The 26,336-nt window shown below is 33.5% G+C and overlaps 1 protein-coding gene across 3 annotated transcripts in view; it reads right to left on the reverse strand.

Moving 5' to 3' along the window:
* PSPC1 (paraspeckle component 1) overlaps window positions 1-26,336 on the reverse strand; it is a 108,644-nt gene that overhangs the window by 38,027 nt on the left and 44,281 nt on the right. For all 3 annotated transcript variants that reach the window (XR_007155191.1, XR_007155189.1, XM_047873573.1), the window contains exons 6-7: window positions 21,940-22,045; window positions 3,405-3,462 (exon numbers count right to left, since the gene is read on the reverse strand). Coding sequence is in view for 1 of the 3 variants with exons in the window: in XM_047873573.1 (XP_047729529.1) it covers window positions 3,405-3,462; window positions 21,940-22,045 (164 nt within the window). In the remaining 2 variants the exon portion in view is untranslated. The remainder of the gene's footprint in view (window positions 1-3,404; window positions 3,463-21,939; window positions 22,046-26,336) is intronic.

Raw genomic sequence — 26,336 nt, forward strand, 5'->3', positions numbered from 1 at the left:
ATAGAATTTTCATCCCCAAATCAAATGTACACAAAACAAGTGAAACAACTATTAATTATTTCAGGATATCTGCGACTGTCAAAGCTTGAAAGATTTTTTAAAAAAATGAGTGTTACTTGCTATAGTCTGCTTTTTAACCAACTACTCCCTTACAATGGTGACTATACTCTACCAGTTTAACAGCAAAGGATTAGCACTTTGGAAACTACGAATAAATATATAAAGTTCACTAAAACTAACCTCTTGACTTTTATGTAAGTTACTGAATATATCCCAAAACTATAGGAGGTACTGTTTTTTTAACTTTATGTAGAAATAGGCAATCTAAACAAAAAAAAAAAAAAACCAAAAAAAAGGCTCATCATGACAAAGCTTATTTTTAAAAAGCAACTGTAACCAAATATAAACAGCTATTTGAATTTTTTTGACATGCTAAAATTCTGGAAATGGGGACAACTAGATACACTTCAAATTTTTTCATCAAAAAGATATCCACCTGGCCTCATGTTAATTGCAATAGTGGCTGAGCTGTAACACTATATTTATAATGGCTTCAAATACAACATTTTTAGGTATCTACTTTGAATTTTGTTATTTTTAAAGTACTCATACGTTTTTTCATCAAAAATTCGTAACAAAGACTGACTCTAACTTAAGAGTTTTCTTCTAGTATTTCGTTTGATAGGTCAATTTTATGACACTCAGAATTCAATTCTCAAAAACACAATGTAAGCAGAGTTGACATTTTCATTCAAACCCACAACTCTACACAGTATCTTAATGCAGCTGAATTCTACAGATGACTGAGCCTAGGGAGCAGCTGTGAGAAAAAATTCTTACTCCCTACCAGTCCCTGGCAATATATGCTACTGACTCTTTCTCAACTCAATCCCCAGGAACCCAGCCACTGCATAGGGAAGATTATTTCCTTAATCCCAAAATGTTCCTGATGATAAATCTACACTACCTATCCAAGAATATTTCTATTCCCTCAGCAGAGCAATAAATAAAAATTTTTACGAGAATCCCACATCTTGGGCCACCTGGGTGGCTGAGTCAGTTAAGCGTCCACTTCAGCTCAGGTCATGATCTCACAGTCTGAGTTTGAGCCCCGCGTCGGGCTCTGTGCTGACAGCTCAGAGCCTGGAGCCTCCTTCGGATTCTGTGTCCCCCTCTCTCTCTGCCCCTCTCCCCCCTCCCCCACTCTCTGTCTCTGAAAAATGAATAAACCTTAAAAAAATTTTTAATAAAATAAAATTTAATTTAAAAAAATATTTCCACAACATCTCTCACATGGAAATGAGGAAGAATGGAGACATTATCTGTAAGGAATCTTAACTTTCCCTAAAAGAACACATCAAGGGTTAGGTTTACTTCTCTTTTTAATAAAATGTTAACTGTTATAAGATTCAAATATAGCTATACAACTATGGGTACAATAAAAAAATCAAAAATAACATTTTCAACTATCAATAATTAGAGTATTATTTCTAGTAATTAAGCTTTCTATCACGCAGCTATATTAAACTAAATTTAAAGATCTAAGAAATGTTAGAATTATCTGGTCCCCTGAAAAGCAGTTTTATAATCTGTGATTTCCTTGGTAGATAAACCGGTGATACACCAGAAAGTCTATTTCCACATTCCATCAACGTAACTTGATAGGACATGACAATTTACTGATTTGACAGTGACATTCAACTGAATGATAATGACTCATAAGTAAACCATTACGATAAAGTCTCAGATTGAATAAAATGTAAAAAGGAAGAAATTAAATGGACTAGATTTTAGGAGAGTTGAGAAAGTGATCAATTGTAATATGGTTCTCTGGTAAAATAAAATGCCCTAAAAATTTTTAATTCTCTTAAATTCTTAATAAGGAATCTAAAAGTATATTCTCATTATTCTTCTGATAAAGTTGCTAATCAAGCAGTCAGAATGTTTTCAAGGCCTCTGCACATCAGAAATAATTCATTTGTTTCTGATGTTCACAGCAATCTAATAATTATAATGGTATTTCAAGGTACCTACAATCCATAACCTCACACTTACAACTCTTAAAAGCACCTGGATTGTATTACACACCTTCTATGGTTTACTTTGAAAAAGACTTAAAATTGAACTTCTTGTACATTACTATATATTCAACTGTGCCTCTAGAATTTATGTACTAGAACGAAGCCTGAAGAACTTCTGTATTCTTTGTTCACTAATTATTTCATGTTTCCATCGCAACTAACATCACAATTAAGATCTTTATGAATAAGGGCCATGTTTCATGCTTCCTTTGTATACCAGAAATGCTAAGTAACTTTTTACTGGCAGGTAAGAAAAGTGACCAAGTAAACAGCAATAAACAATTTTAGATGATCTGACTACAAGCAGCAAAGAAACAGGCATGAGAAGTAGGGGGAAAAGGTTGATCACAGAAAAAGCTAATTCCAGATATTAGATGCTTTAAGGTTTTTTTACTCTCTACACCACATATTCTAAGTACAATCAGGATTTTCTCAGTGGGTGTATATATTATGCATATTAGAATGCTACACTAATTAATCTTCACATTATGTTATGTAAAGACTTAAATTTCATGACAGCTTCTATGGGACAATATGAAATGAATATATAAAAAGTTTATCTAACTTTTAAGTGTATAACATTTCAAACTTAAAAAGACCTACAAAAACATCCCACACTTATTTTCCCTTCACCTTGTTCACTTGATACAGTATCCCTCACTAGTAGAGATGTTAATGTAGGCACTTTCATAAAACCTTTACATCAACCCTAAAGTTATGCATTAGCCTAGATGTGTAAGACACATCTCATTTCCTTGACATGTCACAGATGCCTCCAAACAATGTACTTCTGTGCACAACACGTTAGGTTACAGCAAAATAAGTTAAACATTCAGTAAAATGAATAAAAAATAACTCCAAAGTTACACAAAAGGTTACCTTACCAATAGAAATTTATAAAATACTCTCAAAAAGTTTAAAGACACTACAAAGTCAGGAACTATCAATTTCTAAGGTAAAAAAGCCAATTTGAAAGCATGAAGTTTGATTTTTTAAAAATGCAACAACATAGCTGCATTACACCATGCAATGACTGAACAAGTTTCAGGTTGTATCAAAACCCGGTTACAGGTTTCTTTCATTAAATCTATTAAAATATAATATACCCTTAGCCGTCAAGTAAACAAAATGAAAATGGTGTTTTTAGGCACACTGTTTTTAATGTACTTCTATTTTTTTCAACTTACTAAATATATGAGATTTCACTGTTACAAATGTTGGTTCCAAATTTTAGACTGTTACTGATATGTAGATACCACAAACAGCATGTACAGTTCCCCAAAGAATTACAAGTTACAGAAGACTTTTGCTTCAGATCCCTACCTCCCATGTTTATTGCTCCACGGGGACCCATATCACCCATTCTCATTTCCTGTTCTCTCTGTAAGTAAGCATAGTTGTCACAGTCAACCTATCGATCTTATGACTTTACATTTCCCATCTAAAATCAGAAAGAAAAGAATAAATTGGGACATCACTTTCCATTAAAAAAAAATTAAAATTTTCCAACATCACTTACGTAATAAACCTGAAAAGAACTTCCGTCTCCCAGGTTCGATATGCCACAGTGCTTAGAGCATTCAGTTTATACTGCTAGATTATACTGTCAGATTACATAAAATCTACCACAGATGTTTTTAATGTTCTTAGTTCAATAGATCAATGGCTACATTCCAAAAAAGAAAAATCTAGCATTAATAACCACCAGGACCCACTATTTCACTGAAGTCTTAAAGCAGAAATGACCGTTAATCCTTTTATATGCAAATGTTTTCAAACATCCAACACAAACATCTGTGGGCACTAAGCTTAAAATAAAGTTATAGACAATTTTCATTTTAGAAATACTGTAATACACACTTGAGTTTTTATTCAAATATCCAAGCATCGTTTTACCCAAGATATGACCTATACAGGCCATAAAAGTCTCCCAGCACACAATTATTAAAAATTCAACATAGCACTGCTTCCTTTATTTGGAAATCTAAATAAAAGTGTTATTACACAGTGGCCAAATTCTGAAACAAAATGCTAAGGTTAATAGTGATACAAAGGTCATGCAAATTACAAAATGTTTTAAATTTCAGTAAAATTCAACTGCTTCTAAAAAACTTCATTTACTACCAGTAGTTACATGGAAGTAACTTCAATGAAATCTCTAGGTGAAATTACTCAACATACTGTGATGGAAATTTGCACTATTATTTAATGATCTTTTCAATTATCAAATCAGTGTTAAATGTAGCAATCATAAAACACATTCTGAGACAACTGTAGCAATGTCTAAATCTTTAAAAAGCACCCTTTTTCTACTTTTAAAAGCAATTTTATTAAAATGTGCTTAAAATTCCACTTAGTAATACAAAATACCAGTGAAAGCACCTATAAAAGCTAGAAATAAAGAAAAGCTTACGGTAGACAAATGCCATTAAGCAGCAAATCAACTGCCCAGATGTAACCTAATAGATATGTCTCAAGACGTAACTTTGAATGAAACTGTTACAAGGAAAACATCACACAGCATCATAAAGAAATGTTTTATCAAGTTATTTAGAAAATGGAAACCCCAAATTTTTCTTTACACTTTTTTTAAACTTTACAAAAAACAAATTTGTCTCTTCTCATAAAACTTTTGGCTAGTGACGGACACTACTGACTAGCAAAAGAGCTAGACTATTTTGTAGAATGGATTTCTGATGAAGTCATATGGAAAATACTATTTTATGATCACATATAATACTATCATCAATAAATCAAACCAAGTGGTCATTTCCTCATCACTAAAACCTGATAAAATGTGGACTGCTTCAGCATATCCAAACCATTCCAGGTATTAGTTATAGCAGATTCCTGTTACCGAAAAGCTGGTCCATTTCAGCACCACAGTAAAATACATGGATTTTTTTTTTTTGATCATGACATTTTTGGGGAATAAGGGATTAGTAATTTGTATTTTTACTTTTGGATTTGCCTTAACTATTAAAGATGAGAAATGTAGCATCTAGCCACTAACATGGTAATTATGACAGTCTTACTGTTTGAGACTTCAATTTTCAAATCTCCCTTATAAATTCTGACATGCTAACTGGTGCCTGTGATTCACTGGTGGGGGCAAGGAGGGAGACAACTTTTTTACTATCTCCTTACAATTTCAGCTTTACCTATCACTTTCCAAAGTAACGTTTAGCTTTACTATTCACAAAGTACTTTTAAAAAATTGTTCTTATTCTATTCCATTTCCTTCATTAGCAGAATTCTGGAGAGACTATAGGTTTTCAAAAAAGCTTTTATTAATTAAGTATTCTCCACACCCAGTGTGGGGCTCAAATTCATTACCTCAAGATCAAGAGTCACATGCTCTACTGAGTTACCCAGGTGCCCCTAGATTTATGATTTTAAGTCAATTATTCAACAGTGGCCATAACATTCCCTTTCTGATGCTCTATTAGAAACTGATTCCAGGGGCGCCTGGGTGGCGCAGTCAGTTAAGCCTCCGACTTCAGCCAGGTCACGATCTCGCGGTCCGGGAGTTCGAGCCCCGCGTCGGGCTCTGGGCTGATGGCTCGGAGCCTGGAGCCTGTTTCCGATTCTGTGTCTCCCTCTCTCTCTGCCCCTCCCCCGTTCATGCTCTGTCTCTCTCTGTCCCAAAAATAAATAAACGTTGAAAAAAAAAAAAAAACTAAAAAAAAAAAAAAAAAAAAAGAAACTGATTCCAGTTCTATAATATCTTTCTTTAAATGAGATAACCAGAATGTCTTATGATAATCCATGCTAATGTAGCCTATCACTATGCTAAAACACCAATATATATATTATAGCATTTTCCACTAAACATACATATATTCCATACTTAGTATTGTTGACATTTCCTTAAAGAAAAGTACCAAGTACTATTTTATACAGCTTCACATGTAAGACTAAGAAAATGAGATGGTATAATTAGATGGCAGATTATTTTTTAGCTATTTTAGAAAGAGCAAAAGAACTTTTCAGCTTCCTATAAGGTCATGTCTTAAGGTTACTGTTATTTTCTAAAAATTCACTGCTACTTATTTCTAGTAAAATGCAAGTCACATTATATTTAAGGGTAGGTTAAACAATGAAAATTAAGACAATACTTCTCATTATAACTTGATTTATCATATATCAGTGAGAAACACTTGAAAGTCACTGTAACTATGTACCCATCCAAAAAGCAATACACAAGACCTTCACTTCCATGAATTCTAATATTTGAAGTTAGAACTGGCGCATAATATGAACCAAATTTTGAAAGACTGCACTGTAACAAGATAATAAAGCTATGATAAAAATTTGGTTTAATTAATTCAATTACTCTTCATAGCAACCCTGTAAGATAGGTCTACTGTTATCTGATTTTAAAGATCATAAAACTAAGGCACAGCACTGTCAAATAACTTACTCAAGTTTGAACTGACCTATGAAATTCTGCCAAAATAGAGTTCATAAAGTTTTCACCTTCACAAAGCACCTTCATTTTTTTTTTTCAAGGATTCCAACAAAGACTAAAAAAGGGAAGGTTCTTAATTTATTCTATGTTCATAAGAAGTTGTGCCTTTCTGGGGCACCTGGGTGGCTCAGTTGGTTGAGCGTCTGTTTAGCTCAGGTCATGATCTCGTGGTTCATGAGTTCGAGCCCTACATACGGCTCTGTGCTAACAGCTCAGAGCCTGGAGCCTGCTTTGGATTCTGTGTCACCCTCTCTCTCTGCCCCTCCCCCACTCATACTCAGTCTCTCTCTCTCTCTCTCTCTCTCTCTCTCTCTCTCTCTCTCTCTCAAAAATAAACATTAAAATTTTAAAAAGACATTATTTTTTTTAAAATTGTATGTATGTATTCCTGAGCCTGTCACTGAACTATGCTTATATTCACAGGTGACCAAAAAAGTAAGCTAAATATGACTAATTTCCAGAACCACATATCAAAGCAGCATTCCATTAAAACAGTGGATTCTCAAAGTGTGGTTGATGTGAGTACTGAGTCCGCAAGACTTTTTCAGGAAGCACACAAATTCAAAACTTTTCATGTCTTACTAAACACTAGAACATACATGCTAACTTGAATATATATTAAAAAATTAAAATATATAATAAAAAATAATTAAAAAAATAAACACTAGAACATGGATATAAGACTATGATCTAGTTGGGCTTTTGAGTCTATCAACTATTGTGTGGATGATGCAAAAGCAATGACAGGCAAAAATGTTGAGATTTTAGCACAAATCAAGGCACTTCCATTCAATTTTTACTAGTAACTATCATTGTATTATTCTTCACACACAAACTGCAGTTTTAAATTTTCAACTATGAGTACCTAGATGAAGCAGTTAAAATGAGTATTAAACCACCACATGCCTTTTTAATAATCTATGTAACAAGATACATACATAAAGCATTTCTGCTTGCATTCTGAAATAGGGTGGTTCTTCAAGAAAAACCATTCTTATGACTGGGTTGCAAACTGAACAAGATGTCATCTGACAAACTATGGTTACTGACTTGTATACAGGTATTCCTTGCTTTTTGAAAGTGTGCATGCATTACACCACTTAGCTTTTATGAGACACCTACATTTGTAGTGTTTTTGCTAACCAAACAGCACCCAAAGATTTTCACTTTTATGGAAAAAAGGCAAAAAGTAAAAATAAAGTTCAGTGTGTTTTGCAGCAAGCAATTTCAGAGGCAGCACAAACCTAGAGCAGCAAGACTGGCACGGCCAAGCTCTTTCTTTCCCTGGGAACTAGACTCAACATCTCAACACCAAGCTGCCTGTATCTGTGAACATCTGTGCTCTAACTTGACTTATTCTGTGCATCAGCTACCAAGATGTGTCCTAAGGTTTCAGAGAAGCCTAAGGGGTTATTTTTTGGGCCTGGAAACCCTCAGAACATTTTTCATATAAATATTAATGGTAACTGCTTCTTCATTTTATGCCATTTTGGCTTACAAAAGGTATCACAGGAATGCTATACTTTTGGACAGTGTTTGGTACACATTTTCTGATAAGATCAGTGGTTGATATTTTAAAAATGTGACTTGTTTTTTATTTTGTATAATAAAATACATTAAAATATGGAAGATTTGCATAACTCAATAGGTCAATATTTTTATAATGTTTGGTATATGACATTACAAAATCATGCATTGATAAAAGATCCATTCAAAGTTTAAGGCAGCCCAACGGATTGTAATACAATGAAAACTGTCAAGTTTCAATGTAATATTAAACAAAAATATCCACAATTATCTGTAAATGTTAAAATATACTCATCTCTAATTACTAATTTATCTAAGTGAAGCCAGATTTTCTTCATGCACTTCAACCAGAAGAGCATTTTGCAACAGATGGAATGCAAAAGCAAATATGGGAATCCAGCCATTTCCTATAAAGCCAAACATTGAATAAATTTATAAAAGAGTAAAACAATACCACTCTTCCCACTACATTAAAGTGGAACTTCAAAAAGATCTGCAAAAATATAATATAAGGAGACTGTTCCCACTACAACCCATTTTCTTTCAAGTTTCTCTCTTAATTTCTAATATGGTAAACACTGACATAACCTAAACAAAAGCTCTTAGGGGTCTTCAATAATTTTTAACAGTGTAGAAAGATATCAAAACCGAAGGGATTAAGAACCACTGCTTCTAAGTTCCGGTCAGTATTTGCTCATGAAAATTTAAGCAGCAGAAAATCTGCACCAATGTAAACTAAACATTATTTTATGTAAAATAGGATCTTTTCCTGGGGCGCCTGGGTGGCGCAGTCGGTTAAGCGTCCGACTTCAGCCAGGTCACGATCTCGCGGTCCGGGAGTTCGAGCCCCGCGTCAGGCTCTGGGCTGACGGCTCAGAGCCTGGAGCCTGTTTCCGATTCTGTGTCTCCCTCTCTCTCTGCCCCTCCCCCGTTCATGCTCTGTCTCTCTCTGTCCCAAAAATAAATAAACGTTGAAAAAAAAATTAAAAAAAAAAAAAAAAAAATAGGATCTTTTCCTTTAATACTTAACACTCAGGATACCAACCTGTGCATTTAAAGATCTCGTAGTTTACTTTTTTTAGATAACCAAATTTAAAGAATTCACACAATACAAAAATAAGGCTAAAATAAATTATACTATATGCCTAAGGTTTAGAAAAGTGAGCTACAGAAATGACAACATAGTATCAACTGACACAACACTTTGCAATGAGTTGATAGAATATATTCATCTAACACTCATTAATCTAAATCCTTGTTAGAATGACAAGGATCATTATTCTTTAATCTGTAAACATCTTTCATGTACACTTCTGAAGAAATTTCTAGGGATTGACAAGGGATCACCATGTACCATTTAGGTTCAATGTCTTAATAGAGAAAATGCTAAAATTCTTGATGTAAAAATACTGGTACAAAACATTTAAATCTACTAAATGATATATAATTTTAGAGAAGATTCTAAGTTTTGGGAAATAACAAGATTCGGCCTTTTTATCATTAAACATTCCTAAATATAAATTACATTTAGCACTCAGAAATCTATCTTTTCCTTCACTGGAGAAGTTTACACAAAAGAATAATAAGATTATTAGATATCTAGTTAAACTTTTAAGGAGAAATAAACAAACTATTAGTATCTGAAATTTTCACTATATAACAAACACAACATATCTGGAAAAAAACTGGAATAAAAATCAATTACGTGGAATATTAAGAAATAGCTATAAAGAAAAATTACAAAAATAACCACTATGTATCTTTGCCAAGAAATTATTCACTCCTTTAAAAAGTGTTACAATACTGTTAAAATAAAAATAATTTTAAACTAAAAAGGGAAGTAAGACATGTTTCCACTGATATAAATAATAGCATGCAAACTTTCCAACATAACCAACAGAGAATGCTTGGAAGACTTAAAATTTCTACTTCAAGGAATTAAAAACAAGAATTTCCCAAACATACTACTTACTCACTACTAGAAAGAGAAGGGGGGATGTTTTTAAGTAACATGAGACAGTCTTTCAATAAATACAATTTATGGTGATTTTTTTACCCTCAATTTGAATACATGCATTCCATGATATCTGCACCCCTGAATACTGGAGAAATGTTCTTCAGTTATGTGGTTGTTAAAATGATATTTTTACACCATATATCATTAGGGAATTGCAAATTAAGACAACAGTGAGATACCACATCAATCAGAATGGCCAAAATCCTAAACACTGACAACACAAAGCATGACAAGGATGTAGAGAAATAGGAATTCTCATGTATTGCTGATAGGGATTAGAAATGCATGTTTACTTTTCTAGAAGACAATTTAACAGTTTCTTACAAAACTAAACATACATACATACAATCCAGCAACCACACACCTTGATATTTACACAAAGATGAAAACTTATGACCGCACAAAAACCTGCACATGGATGTTAATAGCAACTAAATTTAGTCATAATCGCAAAAACTTGTAAGCAACCAACATGTCCTTATTAGGTGAATGGATCAACAAACTGCAGTAGCTCCAGACAATGAAACATTACTTGGCACTGAAAATAAACAAGCTATTAAGCCATGAAAAGACACAGAGTAACCTAAAATGCCATTACCAAAAAACCAATATGAAAAGTCTATATATTACAATTCCAAATATATGACATTCTGAAAAAGTCAAAACTATAAAGACAGTAACAAAATCAGTGCTTGCCCAAGATAAGGAAGGAGGGAGGGATGAAAAGGCAGAGGACAGAGGATTTTTAGGGCAGTGAAACTATCCTGTATAGTGTTAACAATGGGTACATGTCATATTTGCCAAAGGCCACAGACTGTGCAACACCAAGAGTGAACCCTATGGTCTTTGGGTGATGACTATGTGTCAATCTGATAGTGAAGGAGTCGGTAAGTTAGGGGAAGGAAGTATATGGGAAATCTATCTTCGGCTCAATTCTGCTATGAATTTAAAACTGCTCTAAAAAATAGTCTCTCCTAAAAAAAATAAAAACTAAAATAAAATAAATTAAATTAAAATACAATAAAATAAAATACAATTCATTAATTAATTAATAAAAAATAGTCTCTTAGAGGCACCTGGGTGACTTAGTCAGCTAAGCATCGACTCTTGATTTCAGCTCAGATCATGATTTCACGATTCAAAGGATGGAGCCCTGCATCAGGCTCTGTACTGAAGCGCAGAGCCTGCTTGGGATTCTCTCTTTCCCTCTGCCTCTCTCCCCAACTCGTTCTCTCTAAATAAATATTTAAAAACTAATAAAATAAAAACTATTAAAAAAATTTAATGTTTCTTTTTGAATAATCAATTCCATATATAAATTGATACTACAAATTTTAGTCATGAAATAAAACTTTGTTACTTGTTAAATTTCAAATCAGAAATAAAATGAAACAACAAATACAAAAAGGGGGGCTTACTCTTAGCTCACTGCATTTGTTGACCTCAAAACATACCTCTGAATCTAAATTCATTCAATGTATTTTTAAAGCCTGGTTCAGGAATCTTAAAAGATTATTCTGGTGCCACCTGTCAAATTCAAAATTTAATTGCTGCTTTTTAATAAATAGAGTGATTTTCTAACTGAAGATTAATTAAATCTAATTACAAATAATCCACCATATATCAAAAGACAGAAGAGAATAAACTTACATTTAAACAAATTTATATTCAGCTGAGAATAGTTTTAATCACATATCCAAGGGATACTTTCAAAATTATCATTATCATCATCTTTTTTCACTTGTCATAGCAAACTCCAAAGACCAGGCTTTTAAAGACTGAAACTGATTAGGAATATCTATTCTTCAAATTTAGTTATTTTATCCTAAACTCTTAAAGAAATCATCCATGATGGTATCAGCTACAACACAAACACAGTATTTTTAGTACTACCCTATTAAAGCTCACATAATACTGGTAATTGGTTTGCAACTCTTCACTCATAACCTCCTAACCAGTACATTTCCTTATCAAAGTCAAAACAACTAACATGACTGGCCAGACCAAGGTATGAAAGATGAAACAAAAGAACAAATATAAACTGTACAAGAAGCAATTCCAAACTGGTCCCATCAACAGAAAAAAGCAGTGGAAGGTGCAAACAAAGCACAAGTGTTCCAATGTATAAAGAATTAAGTATATATTTAATGGGGAATCTTTGTGTGATGCTAGGTATTAAATTATCTTAGTAGTTAGTACACCATAAGCTATGAAATTTTAACAAATTACATAGTTTTCTTAAGTAGACAACTCAAAACAACAGGTTCAATTATAGTAATTTTAAAAATATTTAAGTGGTAACTAAATAAAATTCGGGTATTTAAAACACAAATTTATAAGAAAAACTACTATTATAAGCATATCAATTGTTTAAAAGCAAAATTTAGGAAAACCAGTAACAGGACAAATGAAGAAGTTACCTTCTGAGAAACATGGTAAATTTACAACCAGAAAACAGGTTTTGAAACGTGGTGTACAATATAGTGCAGGATATCATAAGACAAAGTACAGGCAAACTTACCCATATACTTTTCAATTACTTGATATTTTAAACAGAAATAAATGCATTTCATCAGCAGAGAATGCTCACAAACCCAAGTTTCCTGCCACTAACAGTTAGATAATAACTATCCATAGACATTCACATTTATTTAGTCTAAATTGTTATAAAACTCTGATATTTCAGGTGACACGACAGAACTTCATGTCCTTAATATAAAGTAAAGAAGATACTAGATTGAGACTGACCTAAAAAAAAAAAAAACTTTTTTTAATCACCTTGTAGAACTTAAAGGGGGGTTTCTAAGTATTCCATTAAGAAGTCACAAAGCAGAAATAACAAGCTAAATTTTTATGTCTTCATAGAATCTTTTTAATTCAAATTATTTAATATGTAAAAATTCTTACTAGTTTTATTATACATATTTGACATCTCAAAAGTGTTTACTTTAGTTAAACACCTCTATTTACCAATCTTGACTTTCCTCTTCTCCAACCCCTCAAAAAAAGGTAAACATTAAGCTAAAAGTCTTACCATTCTGAACCAAGTACGATTCAAAGAACTTACCATTTCAAAGGAAAAGACATGAGGTATACCTACAACACAGTGGAATAATAAACCAATCATATCAGTTTAAAAGAAAAAAAAAAAACAACACTCAGGGGCGCCTAGGTGGCTCAGTTGGTTGAGCATCTGACTTTGGCTCAGGTCATGATCTCACAATTCGTGGGTTCAAGCGCTCCACCGAACACGCTGCTATCAATGCAGAGCCCACTTTGGAACCTCTGTCCCCGTCCCCCACGCTGCCCTTTCCCCGCTCCTGCTCACTCTCTCAATAATAAATTTTTAAAAAACATTTAAAAAAATACACCCAAATAAGTTCCACAACAGTGCTGAGGCTACTCAATGCACTCGACACTCCCTTTGCAATCTCTTTCTATACTCTCAAAACTTATTTTTAAAGTTTATTTAAGAGAGAGCACACACACGTACACACAGGGGAGGAGCAGAGAGAGGAGAGAGGAAGAGAATCCAAAGCAGACTCCATGATGTCAGTATGGAGCCAGACGCGGGGCTTGAATCCATGAACCATGAGCTCATAACCTGAACCAAAATCAAGAGTTAAGACACTTAACCGACTGAGCCACCCAGGTGCCCCTAGACTCTCAAAACTTTTTAGCTTATCTCGGTACACTCTATGCAGATACTCTGCACCTACAATACTCTAATCAAAGAGACGGGGCGCCTGGGTGGCTCAGTCAGTTGCCCAACTTCGGCTCAGGTCATGATCTCACAGTTCTTCAGTTCAAGCCCCGCATAGGGCTCTGTGCTGACAGCTCAGAGTCTGGAGCCTGTTTCAGATTGTGTGTCTCCCTCTCTGTCTCCGTCCCCTCCTCCGCTCATGCTCGCTCGCTCTCTCTCAAAAATAAATAAAACATTAAATTTTTTTTAACAAAATAAATAAGATACTCAAAGACCTAATCCTCAACTTGATTCACTTCTGTATCCTCTATGGTACTCAGCACTTTGAACACAGTAAAAACAGTGACCAAATTTTCTTACTAAATGGAAACCTCTAAAATCCTTCTGTAAGTCTAACACTCTGATGGGATATCCAAGTGAGATCAATGAATAGTTAGGTGTACTGAAAACCAAACATCAAAAATTGTTATTTGACTGTTTTTGAAAAACTTACTCTTCATTATGGGATTCCAATATGAAGTCTACAAAAATACCTCAATAGTCTTAACACCAATCGTTTCAAAACTACAGATGTTTAACATGAGACATTAGTATTCAATAAATACCAAAGTATAGTGGCCCGTAAACAACACTGAAAACCATGTGACTAAGCTGCATTGGTATCTGAAAAATAAGACACCAAACTATTTAATTCTCTGTTTACATCTAAGTAACCACAATATGACAAATGCAACACTCTCAAACTCAAAAAACTCAATGAAAGATCCATTAGTGGACAACAAAGTCAGAAAATAATTAGAATGCAATGTGGTAAGTACTAAAAAAGAATCATTATTAAAAATGATACAGCTGAGGTGAGTAGTAACAGAAGGTTATGCATGCACTGAGTGTATGCAGACATTCTCCAGGAGAAGAAAAGAGATAAAGAAATTTTTCTGGATTATAAGCCTCTCTGAAACTCTAATGGAAGGTTAAGACAAAAAAAAGACACTAGTCATCTAATATGACATAAAAATAATTAAGTACAGGGGCGCCTGGGTGGCGCAGTCGGTTAAGCGTCCGACTTCAGCCAGGTCACGATCTCGCGGTCCGTGAGTTCGAGCCCCGCGTCGGGCTCTGGGCTGATGGCTCAGAGCCCGGAGCCTGCTTCGGATTCTGTGTCTCCCTCTCTCTCTGCCCCTCCCCTGTTCATGCTCTGTCTCTCTCTGTCCCAAAAATAAATAAACGTTGAAAAAAAAAAAATAATTAAGTACAATAAAGTATTCTCTGGTAAAGTTGGTATAGAGTTTAAGAGAGGCTCAGTATGCATTTCCCTTTGGAGTCATTTGGAAGACTTTTAAATATGAATGATAAAACATAAGAAGAAAAAACCATTAATTGTAATCATAATGTATGATTAAGATAACCATACATCCTGGTTTGCAAGAGACTGCCCATTTTATGCCTGCTGTAAAAAAAAGTAACTTTAAATAGTACCTATATTCAGTTGTCCTAGTTTGGTTGAAAATTCTTGAGGTTTTCCCCTACAAATGATTAGATAATACTAAAACTATTAAAAAATCCTTTTGAGAAGTGATCAAAGATTTCAACAGCTGGTTAAAAGTGATACATTTCTTCAACCCAAATACCCCCAATCATCAAAATTCTAACGATCACTTCCCAAAGTATATATGAACATAACAAACATAAACATATATTAATTTTTGTATTCACTGGACTACAAAAGTATAAGTCTAGTTCCAATTACGCTCCATCCCAAATATTCAGAAAAGTTCTTGTCTCACTGTAAGAAACACATTAAATTATTTTAGTAAATAAATGAAAACATTAACAATAAAAAAACTGGTCACAACTAGAACATTATATGGGAGATCACTGCAATGTAAATGCTATAATTTTGATCATCATCATCATCATCATCATGCCCAAACCACTGTAACTGAGCTGCTATTATAACAGCAATAGGTACTAACCTGCCCCCCCAGGTCACACCTAAATCTGACACCAAGCTCTACAGCAAATAATTCTTCCATTATTTCCACAGAACAATGAAGATGCTATAAAAATCCCTTGTAAAATATGTCCTTTTTCTGAATGCTTCAGGTATTTAGACTTCTAAAAAATAATCTTCTTCTGCAATAAAATCAAATCATTTATTAGAGCTAAATAATTTATAGGAAGAAAAGTAATAACCATGTGGAAACCACAAAATGGCAACTTCTCTCAAAATTTTAGATCATTTCAGAAAATGTTATTTGTACCTACTTATTAGTAATTAATGATTATCATCAGTTCTCTGTGCCAACATCTATTAATGAAATTTTATTACTAGCTAGAGTTTCTGTTTTGAGTTTTGTACATGACACATCAGAGAAAGCTGGGTTGTAAGTAAATCAGTTAAGAGAAACAATGCCCACTCAAGAAGGAGGAAAAAAGACTAACATAAAGAAGTGGCTGATTAAATAGGTCAAATTTGGCAATGCTGATCAAGAGAAGGTAACATTTGAAAGAACAATGCTTTATGTCTCTACTAAGAAAACATTTGAAAACTCTAAGATATCAGCTGTGGGGCAATGTTGCCTTATCAAACAGTTCCTCTAATAACTTTTGCTCTGATTTATAACCATAACTACCAATAAACCTTCAGGTCACTAATTTGGACTCTTCAGGGACTTTGATTCTAGGATAAGAGGTGCTCTGTTCAATGAGACTTCCAAAAACACTGGAAAAAAGCATATTAATTAATAAATTTACTTTTAATTCACAAACTCTTTGAGTTTGGTTAACATGAGTCACTTTTTACAGATTCCTCCCAACTCCCAACAATCTGGACCTAGACCAGGCAAACTTTTTTGGTAAAGAGCCAGAATAATATATATTTCAGGCTTTGCAGGCCAGAGAGGCTTGATATAGTCTCATACGGTTGGGCAAAGCAGCTATCTTTGGGCGAAGCAGCTATAAGCAAAACATAAACACAACAGGCAGTGTTCAGATTTGACCAGGCTTACCCTAGTCTGTCAACCCCCAGTCTAGATGAAATACTTAAAAAACAAAAAGTTTAAAAAGTTAATGTATGATTTGAGACAATACCTGTAGGTATTGTCCACATATAGGCTGAAAGCTCAACTTTCACACCAAAGTTGTCACACCAAAATCCCACAGAACACTATTCACATAGAATGTTGTGCTACTTACATTGTTAAGTGTATGAATCCTATTCCCCAAGTTGATTGACTCTGAGCCCTCCCTTCAACTCCCCAGGTCCCATAAAAAATTGAACTACTATTCTTATTTCAATATTTCGACTATGTCTCATTTCAACATATGGCTAATAGTCTATTTTTGCTAATGAAAATAAGCAAGCTGAAGAGCTTAAGATGCAGATCCCATGGCTCCAACCCAGACCCACTGTATCAAAAATATGTAGTGGATTGGAAAGCAGGCATTTTTCTTTAAGTTCCACAGATGTGCTGCAAAGGTTGAAAACTAGTGAATTTAGCCAAAACTGTGATCAACGGAGAATGCATTAGATTCTACTAGAATCACAAAATGATTCAATTTGTAGGTTGAAGACCTAAGACAAAAACCTACATTTTTAAAAAAGATCCCTGAGTGTTTATTATGCACTATTTGAGAAACACTACCATGGAAGAGTCATTATACCCTTAGCCTCTGGCTACATCTCTTTAATGCTTTTGGCCTACTAACATACTAGGTAGCTACAATGGAACAATTCTAACAAAAGACACGTAACTGGATCAAATTACTGCCTTAGCATGTAATGTACATTTATTTTCAGGTTTATTATGTACATATGTTTAAATATCCAAGGCTATTCCCACCTACTCAAACAAAAATAAAAATTCTTCAAAATTCTTCAATATTCTTCATGTATGTATTTCAAAAATCTGAAGGGCTATTCTTTTATTCACTAAAAAACAAATATTAATATTTACCACACCAAAAAGAAACTTCTAATAAAAAAAAATACTTCTAAAGTCTTAAAACACTGCCCCAATTTACCTAAACAAGGTAGTTTATAACTACTTGATACAAGTACAGTAGCATGTACATGTTTTTATAATATCATTTTCTCAAGAAAGCCAAGTTTACTCTAAGAAACTTCATTAAAAAATATTCTAATTAAAACCTCCACTTTACTCCAAGGCAAACTGAATCCACAGAAAAAGACTGGTACACTGTAGTATTTAAATGTTTAAACTCCTAAGTCTAGGGGCACCTGGGTGGCTCAGGAAGCTAAGCATCTGACTTAAGCTCAGGCCATGATCTCAAGGTTCTTGAGTTCCAGCCCCACAGGAGGCTCCCCGCTGTCAGCAAAGAGCCTACTTTGGATCCTCTGTCTCCCTCTCTCTCTGCCCCACCCCCCACTCACACTTTCTCTCTCTCTCTCAAAAATAAACATTTTAAAATAAAAAATAAAAATAAATAAAAAATAAACTACTTAATCTATACTAAGTGGAGTAACCTCAAAAGCTATTAAATTGTGTAAGTAGAAAATCTCAACCTAGTAAGTACTATCTAGAAAATGGTTCAAATACACTCAACTATAATTAAGATAAGCCTAAGTGTACTTAGGGCACAGCACAAAAATATATACATTGTTATGGTAGCCAAAAATATATTATGCTATAGAAATGAAAAGTAACATGTTTATGATTACCAGAGCTATTATCAAAGAGCTTGACTTCTAAGAAATAAGGTATGAAATTAAAATGGCAACCACTAGTTGACGAAGTTCTGACATATCTCTGAAACCCTTAAAAATATGTTCGTATGTCATAAAATTATGATAAAGTTGAGGCTAACAAAGAAAAACATGACCAGACATGACTGTTTTCCCTGTTTTATTACTTAAAAAAAAATTATTATTCAAGGAACAAAATATGAATATCAGCTTTTATTTCATACTTTAAAACCCATACTATTATTTGTGTTGGAATATATCTAATAGGAATATTAGAAAGAAATGAGTGGTGGCATCTTAAACCAAGTAAATCTACTTTATACTTCACTCTTACTACCTGGGCAAGCTGAACACTTACCATTTGATTCCTCCCTTTAAACTGAACAGTGAAAAAAGAGAAAGCACATAAGAGGGCCTAATTTCAAAGCTTTTAAAAACAAAAACAAACATTAATTTAAAAATTTTTCCCAGACAGTTTTCAAAGTAAATGAAGAATAACTGATACAATTCAATGTTTTCTCTATTAACAAAGAATAGTCAAGACCAATAAAGAGCTTTTGTTAACATTTCTTTAGTGTTTCATTAGCTTATATTAACAAGCATTATGAAGCTAGGAACCAAATAAAACTGATACCAAAATGATGAAAAACTTGTCTATCTATAATTTCTAGTCTCAAAAAAAATCTAAAAATCCGACAGAGACTATATTTTCCCCTAAATATTTAATTCCATTGTTACATACTATTTTAAATACAGTTTCTCTTCAGAAAATTAAGAATCTAGTAATGCTGTGCTCTAACAAGAATATTAATTAAAAACAGAAACAAAAAAACAAACAAAAAAACCCAACACCAACTCTCCAGCCCAGGGTTTAGCAAACATTTTCTGTACAGGGTGAAAGAGTAAATATCTTAGGTTTTGTGAGTCACAAATACTTTCTAACATTCTTTTATTTTTCTTATCCACCAACTCTTTAAAATGTAAACACCATTCTTAGCTCGGTGGCAGAGTGGTATGAAACTAGGCAGTGGTCCCAGGCTATAGTTTGCTGACTTCTACTCTAGCCAAATTAATCTCATGATGCTTCAAATATGCAATATATACTTTAAGTAACTACTTGAAAACAAAGATATCTTAATGTTAAAATAGATCATCATCTACATTTTCTAAGAGCATAATCTTGTGAAACAATAATCTATTTTTGAAATGCCAAAAAATCCATCATGAGTATTTTAAATATGTTTCTTCTCAAAGTTCACTGGATATTTGTAAAATTTTACCATTAAAATGAATTTTAAACATAACAAATGTTTTCAAATTAAAGAATCTACATATTCCAATTTTAAATTGTAGCAACATTTCCAAATAATTTTTTAATAGAGAAAATTAAAATCTGCCCTTCATTAATTATACCTATATTAAATGCCACTGAACATATATTAAAAAGTGGTATGTATTTTAAAAATTGTAAAATAATTTCAAAGAAGAGTCTGCAATCAAGTTTATGATATAGCCAACTTAAACAGCAGAATGCATTTTACTTTTTTCCTAAGTCACCTAAATGATTTACGTATATGACGTTATTACAAATACCTACAAGTGTGTTCCAAGAATTTCAAGTTTATGCCAGAAGAATAGTAAGAAAGATAATTCCGCCATCTTTAACCATAAGCAAGCACTTTAGGAAAAGAAATGTTCAGGTACATAAAGGGACAAGGAACAATTTCCTAATCCTAAATGTTACGAAATAGTTTCCCTAAGAAATGTTATCATAGGTGGTTTACATCTTGATAATATTTGAAGATAAAAACATGTAATCACTAGTTTCCAAAACATGGACCTGCAAAATTTTAGTGTATGTGCTGCCAAAGCGAGCACGGGCCTGCAAAATTTTAATTCCACATACTCTCATGACATCATAAAATATCCTCGCATTGATAAATCCAACAGATTTATATTCACATGTAACAACCAAAAGACCAAATACCACAGATTAAAATATATCATAAGCAAATACTATGTATCCAAGGAGGAAAAAGAGAATTGCAAAATAATGCTAGAAATTACTCAAAAGAAAATTTATAACGCTTAAAACGCTCAACTAATTTGGGAATGGAATTTAGGTATCAATTAAACCTTTAGTATGATTTATAAATAAGAAGAAACTTTCCTAACTGAATTTAAATGCCACATAATTTTTAGTCAAAGGATACTGACTTGATGCAAGCTAAGATAAAAATTTCTTGTTGTTACACAAGTTAGGATGTATTTATTTTCTGTGTGTATCCTTCTTAATGAAAAAAGTTTAAAATTTTTCTAGGGACAGAAGAACAGGGACAGAGAAGGCCAGCAAAAAGAGTCATTACTTAATAATATTAAGGAATCATGGCTTTTGAACAGCTAGAGAAAAAAACACTAGTAAATATTTTTCAGAATGACTGTTAAAATGGCATTCACCTAAAGGTGAAGAATAAGACTGTTAGTTAACAATAAGAACATGTGCATTATAACATATTGCAAGTATTCGTGTTTGCCCTACCATTTTGCCTACCCAAAACAAAAACCTGAATTAGACCAAATCTTTGGAACTCCTGTTTATGAGAAACTCAGGGATAAAGAAACTTGTTAAACATCACTGCAAGGATAAATTCAACAAAATATAGGATGTGCAATACTCTAAACAACAAGGATCTGTTTCTTAAAAAGATAAAAAAAAAATGTAAAGGGGGAAGAGAAAACCTACAGACTAAAAACACTAGATTTATCAGCCAATTTGAAGAAACCAATTGTAAACAAACAAAATAAATAAAATATATAAATTTTATTTATATTTTATAAAATATAAAATATATCTCCATGCTGATAGAGCAGAGCGTGCTTGGGATCTTTCCTCTCTACCCCTCTCTCTCCCTGTTCCTCCCCCACTCTCACACATGTGCTCTCCCTTTCTCAAAATAAATAAACATTTAAAAAATAATGATAATTCAGGAAAGTGGGTATACTTAAAGATGAAAAGACCAGCTATGTGTTGATAACTGTCACCGTTGGGTAATAAGCACATACTAGTGTACCTTTGTATATACCATTCTACATTTGTAAATGTCTAAAATCATCTAATACAAAGAATTTTTAATATCAGTAAATGATGAAATCAAGTAGAGAATATAGATTTATCAAGAGTTCTAATTTAGTACCATATATTAAAAAAAGATAAAGTAGAAAATTTTTAACATCCTTTTCATAAAACATTAATAGTATGTTCAGAAACTACTTTTAAGTTATTACCTGTAAGAAGTTAAGAAAATCATTAGTTTAACATAAATACGAGAAATTCAGGAAGACTAAAAAATATATAAACCAATATCCAAAGAAATTAAATATACACTGTGCACCTAACAATATAAAATAATTTTAGTTAACTAGTACTTTACTTACATTCTCCATATAGTTTGGCTTAAAGCCCTCTTGCTGTCGCCTGAGTTCCTCCTGTTCTCTGTGTCGGATCATTTCTTCCTCACGGCGACGGTGCTCTTCCTCATGTCTGAAAGATTTTTAAATAAAAATTGCAACATGTAAGCCATTACCAGGAATTGTATTTCATGTAAAACAAAACCATTTATAAGTAACTTTATGCAAAATCTGTGAATAATGATTGACTTACTAGATTTACCTTCCTTCTTCTAGTTTGCTCTAAGCCTTAATTAATCAAGTAACCCAAAGAAATAAAAGTACCTAGGGTAAATCAAAAAACAGAGTAACAACATGTAACTGAGTTAGTTATGTGCTTATGGTCAAGAAATCAGGAGTCCAAAAGCTCAAACATGTACTCTCTTACTGTATATAAAGAGAAAGGGTGGGATCTATCACTGGCATAAAGGCACTCAGAACCAATCCCAATCTAAGCCACTGCAAAGAACAAAACTGCCTAGTCAAAAAATCTATCGTGTCTAAGGAATCCTTAACAAACTCTCTCTCCATTTTATTAACCCCCTGAAGAAAACCTCTAGATGTTTTCTTCTAGAAAACAGGTGTCAGGTTACCATCTGTTTTTGTACATCAAGTTTTAAAAGACAATCATGTACTTAATGTCTATAGCTACCACTGGGTCAGAGCAGTGCTGAGTAGTTGAGACAGAAACCATATGACCTGCAAAGCCTAAAATATTTACCATCTAGTCCTTAGCCGTTTTCCAAGAAAAAGTTTGCCAACCTCAGTCCTAGAGGTATATTTAAGCATGTGAGAGAAAAAAATATTGAACTATAATATGTGTGCACAATTACTAGTAAATCAGCAATTACTTATGATTACAAGAAAAAAACCTACACAATAACACTGAAGTTAACAGGCTCACATTATATTGGCTTTTATGTCAATGCAAAATCAAGTGTATATGCCTCCACCCAAAAAATAAAAAATAATTTAAATAGTGAAGACTATATAATACTGATGTCCTCTCATTAAGTCACATTTTCTAAACTGCTCATTTAAGTACCTTATTACACTAAGTGTAACAATCAAATTTCAAGATACTCTGTTGTTTGTTGTATAATGCTTCCTCCCCTAAATACAAGTCCATGAACTTAAAAGAAATGATATATCCCACAGACAGCACAAAAACCACTGGTTGAAGAATTTGTGTCAGACCACAGGTTAGTAACAAGACAATGTTTCTAAGAAATTTTAAGCAAAATCTAGACTATTTTGAGATTTTTGTCTAAGTCTCCAATATACATTTCCATTGTAAATTGAGTATTCAAGTAAAATGGTTAATCCACTTCTTGGACGTTAACACACTCATAAATTTTACTATAAAGAAAACACTTTCATATTCACATAGCTGAAAATATATGCAGGTACAGGTAAAAATTTCCTATTCAATAGGGTGCTTGGGTGGCTCAGTCAGTTAAGTGTCTGACTTCAGCTCAGGTCGTGATTTCATAGTTTGTAAGCCTTGTGTTGGGCTCTGTGCTGACAGCTCGGAGCCTGGAGCCTGCTTTGGAGGAGAGTCTTCCTCTCTCTCCGCCTCAGCCCTGCTTGCTCTCTGTCTCCCAAAAATAAGTAAACATTAAAAAAAAAATTTTTTTTAATTTCTTATTCAAAAACTCTAATTCTACGTATGTTTTGAAATTCAGTTTTCCTGATTTCGAAAAGGGTTCATGCACAGTTATTATATAACTAGTAAGATCTGGGACAGAACCCAATAATCAACCACACTGGCACTTCCCCAGTAAGATGAACATTCATTTTGGTGAAAATAGTAAAGGTCTGATACGACCACAGACCTAAATACATGTCAGGTTTTGTCATCAAATAGGCTCTTATCAGATCCTGCCACAAAATGATACATTTTGGTTTTCAGAGTTCTTTGGTCTTCAGAATTGCAACAAAGACCTTGTTCAGGGATAATTTGTAAGATGTAATAGAATTTTAAATGTGCAAGTCCATTTCCAGTAAACTAAAAAGAAGTATCTGCACAAATGTGCAAGGATGTATGTACAGATACACACTGTACAGATACACACTGTGGCATTAATTAAAAGGAAAAGGTTGAAGACACAATCAACTATAAACGGGAAACAAGGATGGCCCATTGATGCCAAGGAACACACAACAACTGTTACAAAGGCAGATTTGCATTTACTGACACAAAACAAAGTCTAAGGTAAAGCTCCCAGAAAAAAAAGCAAGTAAAAAAAGAGCATTCCTATTACTGCTTCTAAAAATTATTTGTGTGAGAACAGAAGAAGGTAGAAAAAGTTTGTCACAGTGGGAATACTCTGGAGAACAGGACCATTAACTCTTTTATTTCATACATGTAATATATCATTGAGTTTTGTTTTGTTTTTTTTTAATTTTTTTTTAACATTTTTTTTTTCTGAGAGACAGAGAGAGACGGAGTGCAAGCAGGGGAGGGGCAGAGAGAGAGAGGGAGAATCCGAAGCAGGTTCCAGGCTCCGAGCTGTCAGCGGGGCTCAAATCCACGAACCGCGAGATCATGACCTGAGCTGAAGTCAGATACTCGACCAACTGAGCCACCCAGGCCCCCTGCCATGACATTTTAAAATTAAAACAAAATAAAGTATTTTAAACAGAATCTGTAATGTACTTCTGTCATTATTAAAGCAGGGTTTTTTTCCTGATATAATGTAAGAATAGATTTATAAACCAGGAGGAAAAATAAGGTAAAAAGGTATAATCACTTTAAACAGCTATTTTCCCCTTCTTTTCCTTTGTCTATAAATTCGAGAAGTTCTACTTAATTTTGAAATAAGTTCTGATACCACACCGGTAATTCCAAAATCTGAACATACAGACAATATTCAGAAATATTCCCTATTGTACATACGTTTGCTTTTAATTTTTTCTATTCCACAAGATGCTTTAATGAGTATCTTTACATGTACATTTAACGTCTCTTCAAGTGAAGGATAACTTCCTAGGTTACATTTACAAATGGAACTAATAAGTAAAAAAGATGTGGCAAATTTTAACATCCTTCATGTTACACTTAATTGTAAAGTGATAAAACTTCAATTTTACAATTTAATTTGAACCCACTAATTATTCTCAGGCCTCACATATTTTTGTAGGGCTTTGAAAAATAGAAAGGATCTAGAAACTAAACGATGATATAAATAATGGATAAAAGTGTCCGGCTATTCTTTGTTCCTTTTTATTAGCACATGCCCTCCACACATGTTGCAGGGCTAAGTAAGATCTTTGTGTTGAAATGACATAAAAAAGGAAAACAGGTGGATGGATAGATGAGTGAGCAGAAGGGTGGTAAGAGAAGGAATGAAGAAATAAATAAATAAATGAACTACTAAAGTGGTCAAGTCACAGTCTGAATAAGCTCATCAACACCTTGTCCTAGTCTTCCTTCTTCACTGCCACGGTCTCTGAAGAATTAAGTGACCCATGAGAAACTTAATAATTTATTTGTAGCACTAAAAGGAAACCAGAAAATTGTATACCCTGGATAAATTATTTAATTTCTCTCAAAACATACTTTCTTATGCCATTCTGTCAATCTTCTAATTAAAGTGAAACAAAAAAGCAGAGTCCAAATTATCTGGCTTATTAATAATTAAAGCTGTCTTGTATGGTAGGAACCTCAGTCAGATGTATTTCTTCAGTTTAAGTGCCATAATTTTATTTGCTTTCCCTTGAAAGTACAGAAGATTTTTGACATTAGTGAAAGTTCCAAGACACATTGTCCCCTTTCCTTTATATATGCTGCAAAACTGCTCAATTTTCAGACAACTTGCTCACATTTTTTAATAATGTTTATTTTTGAAAGACAGAGACAGAGTGCAAGTGAAGGAGGAGCAGAGACAGAGGGAGACACAGAATCCGAAGCAGGCTCCAGGCTCTGAGCTGTCAGCACAGAGCCCGATGTGGGGTTCGAACCCACAGATCGCAAGATCATGACCTGAGGCGAAGTCAGATGCTTAACAACTGAGCCACCCAAGCGCCCCTCTTTTTGTTTTTTTGTTTGTTTGTTTGTTTAAGAATTATTTTAAGGGCACACAAGAGATGGGGGCGGGGGGCGGGGAGGAAGGGAAGGAGAGAGAGAGGATACCTCAAGCATGCCCCCACCCAGCATGGAGCCCCATCTAGACCCTGGGATCATAACCTGAGCCGAAACCAAGAGTTGGACTGAGTTACCTAGGCACCCCTGTTCACATTTCTTAAATCAAGATTCTTACAGTTAATTTCAAAAGAAACTTCCTAGTCAAAATATAAAAAAAAGCCTTTCTAGTTGGCAGACATAGGGTTAAGATTGTTAACAGATTTATCACTGCCTGTATCTGCTACAATACAGCTAAGTA

This window comes from Prionailurus viverrinus, chromosome A1 (assembly GCF_022837055.1).
Source record: "Prionailurus viverrinus isolate Anna chromosome A1, UM_Priviv_1.0, whole genome shotgun sequence".
NCBI lineage: Eukaryota > Metazoa > Chordata > Mammalia > Carnivora > Felidae > Prionailurus > Prionailurus viverrinus.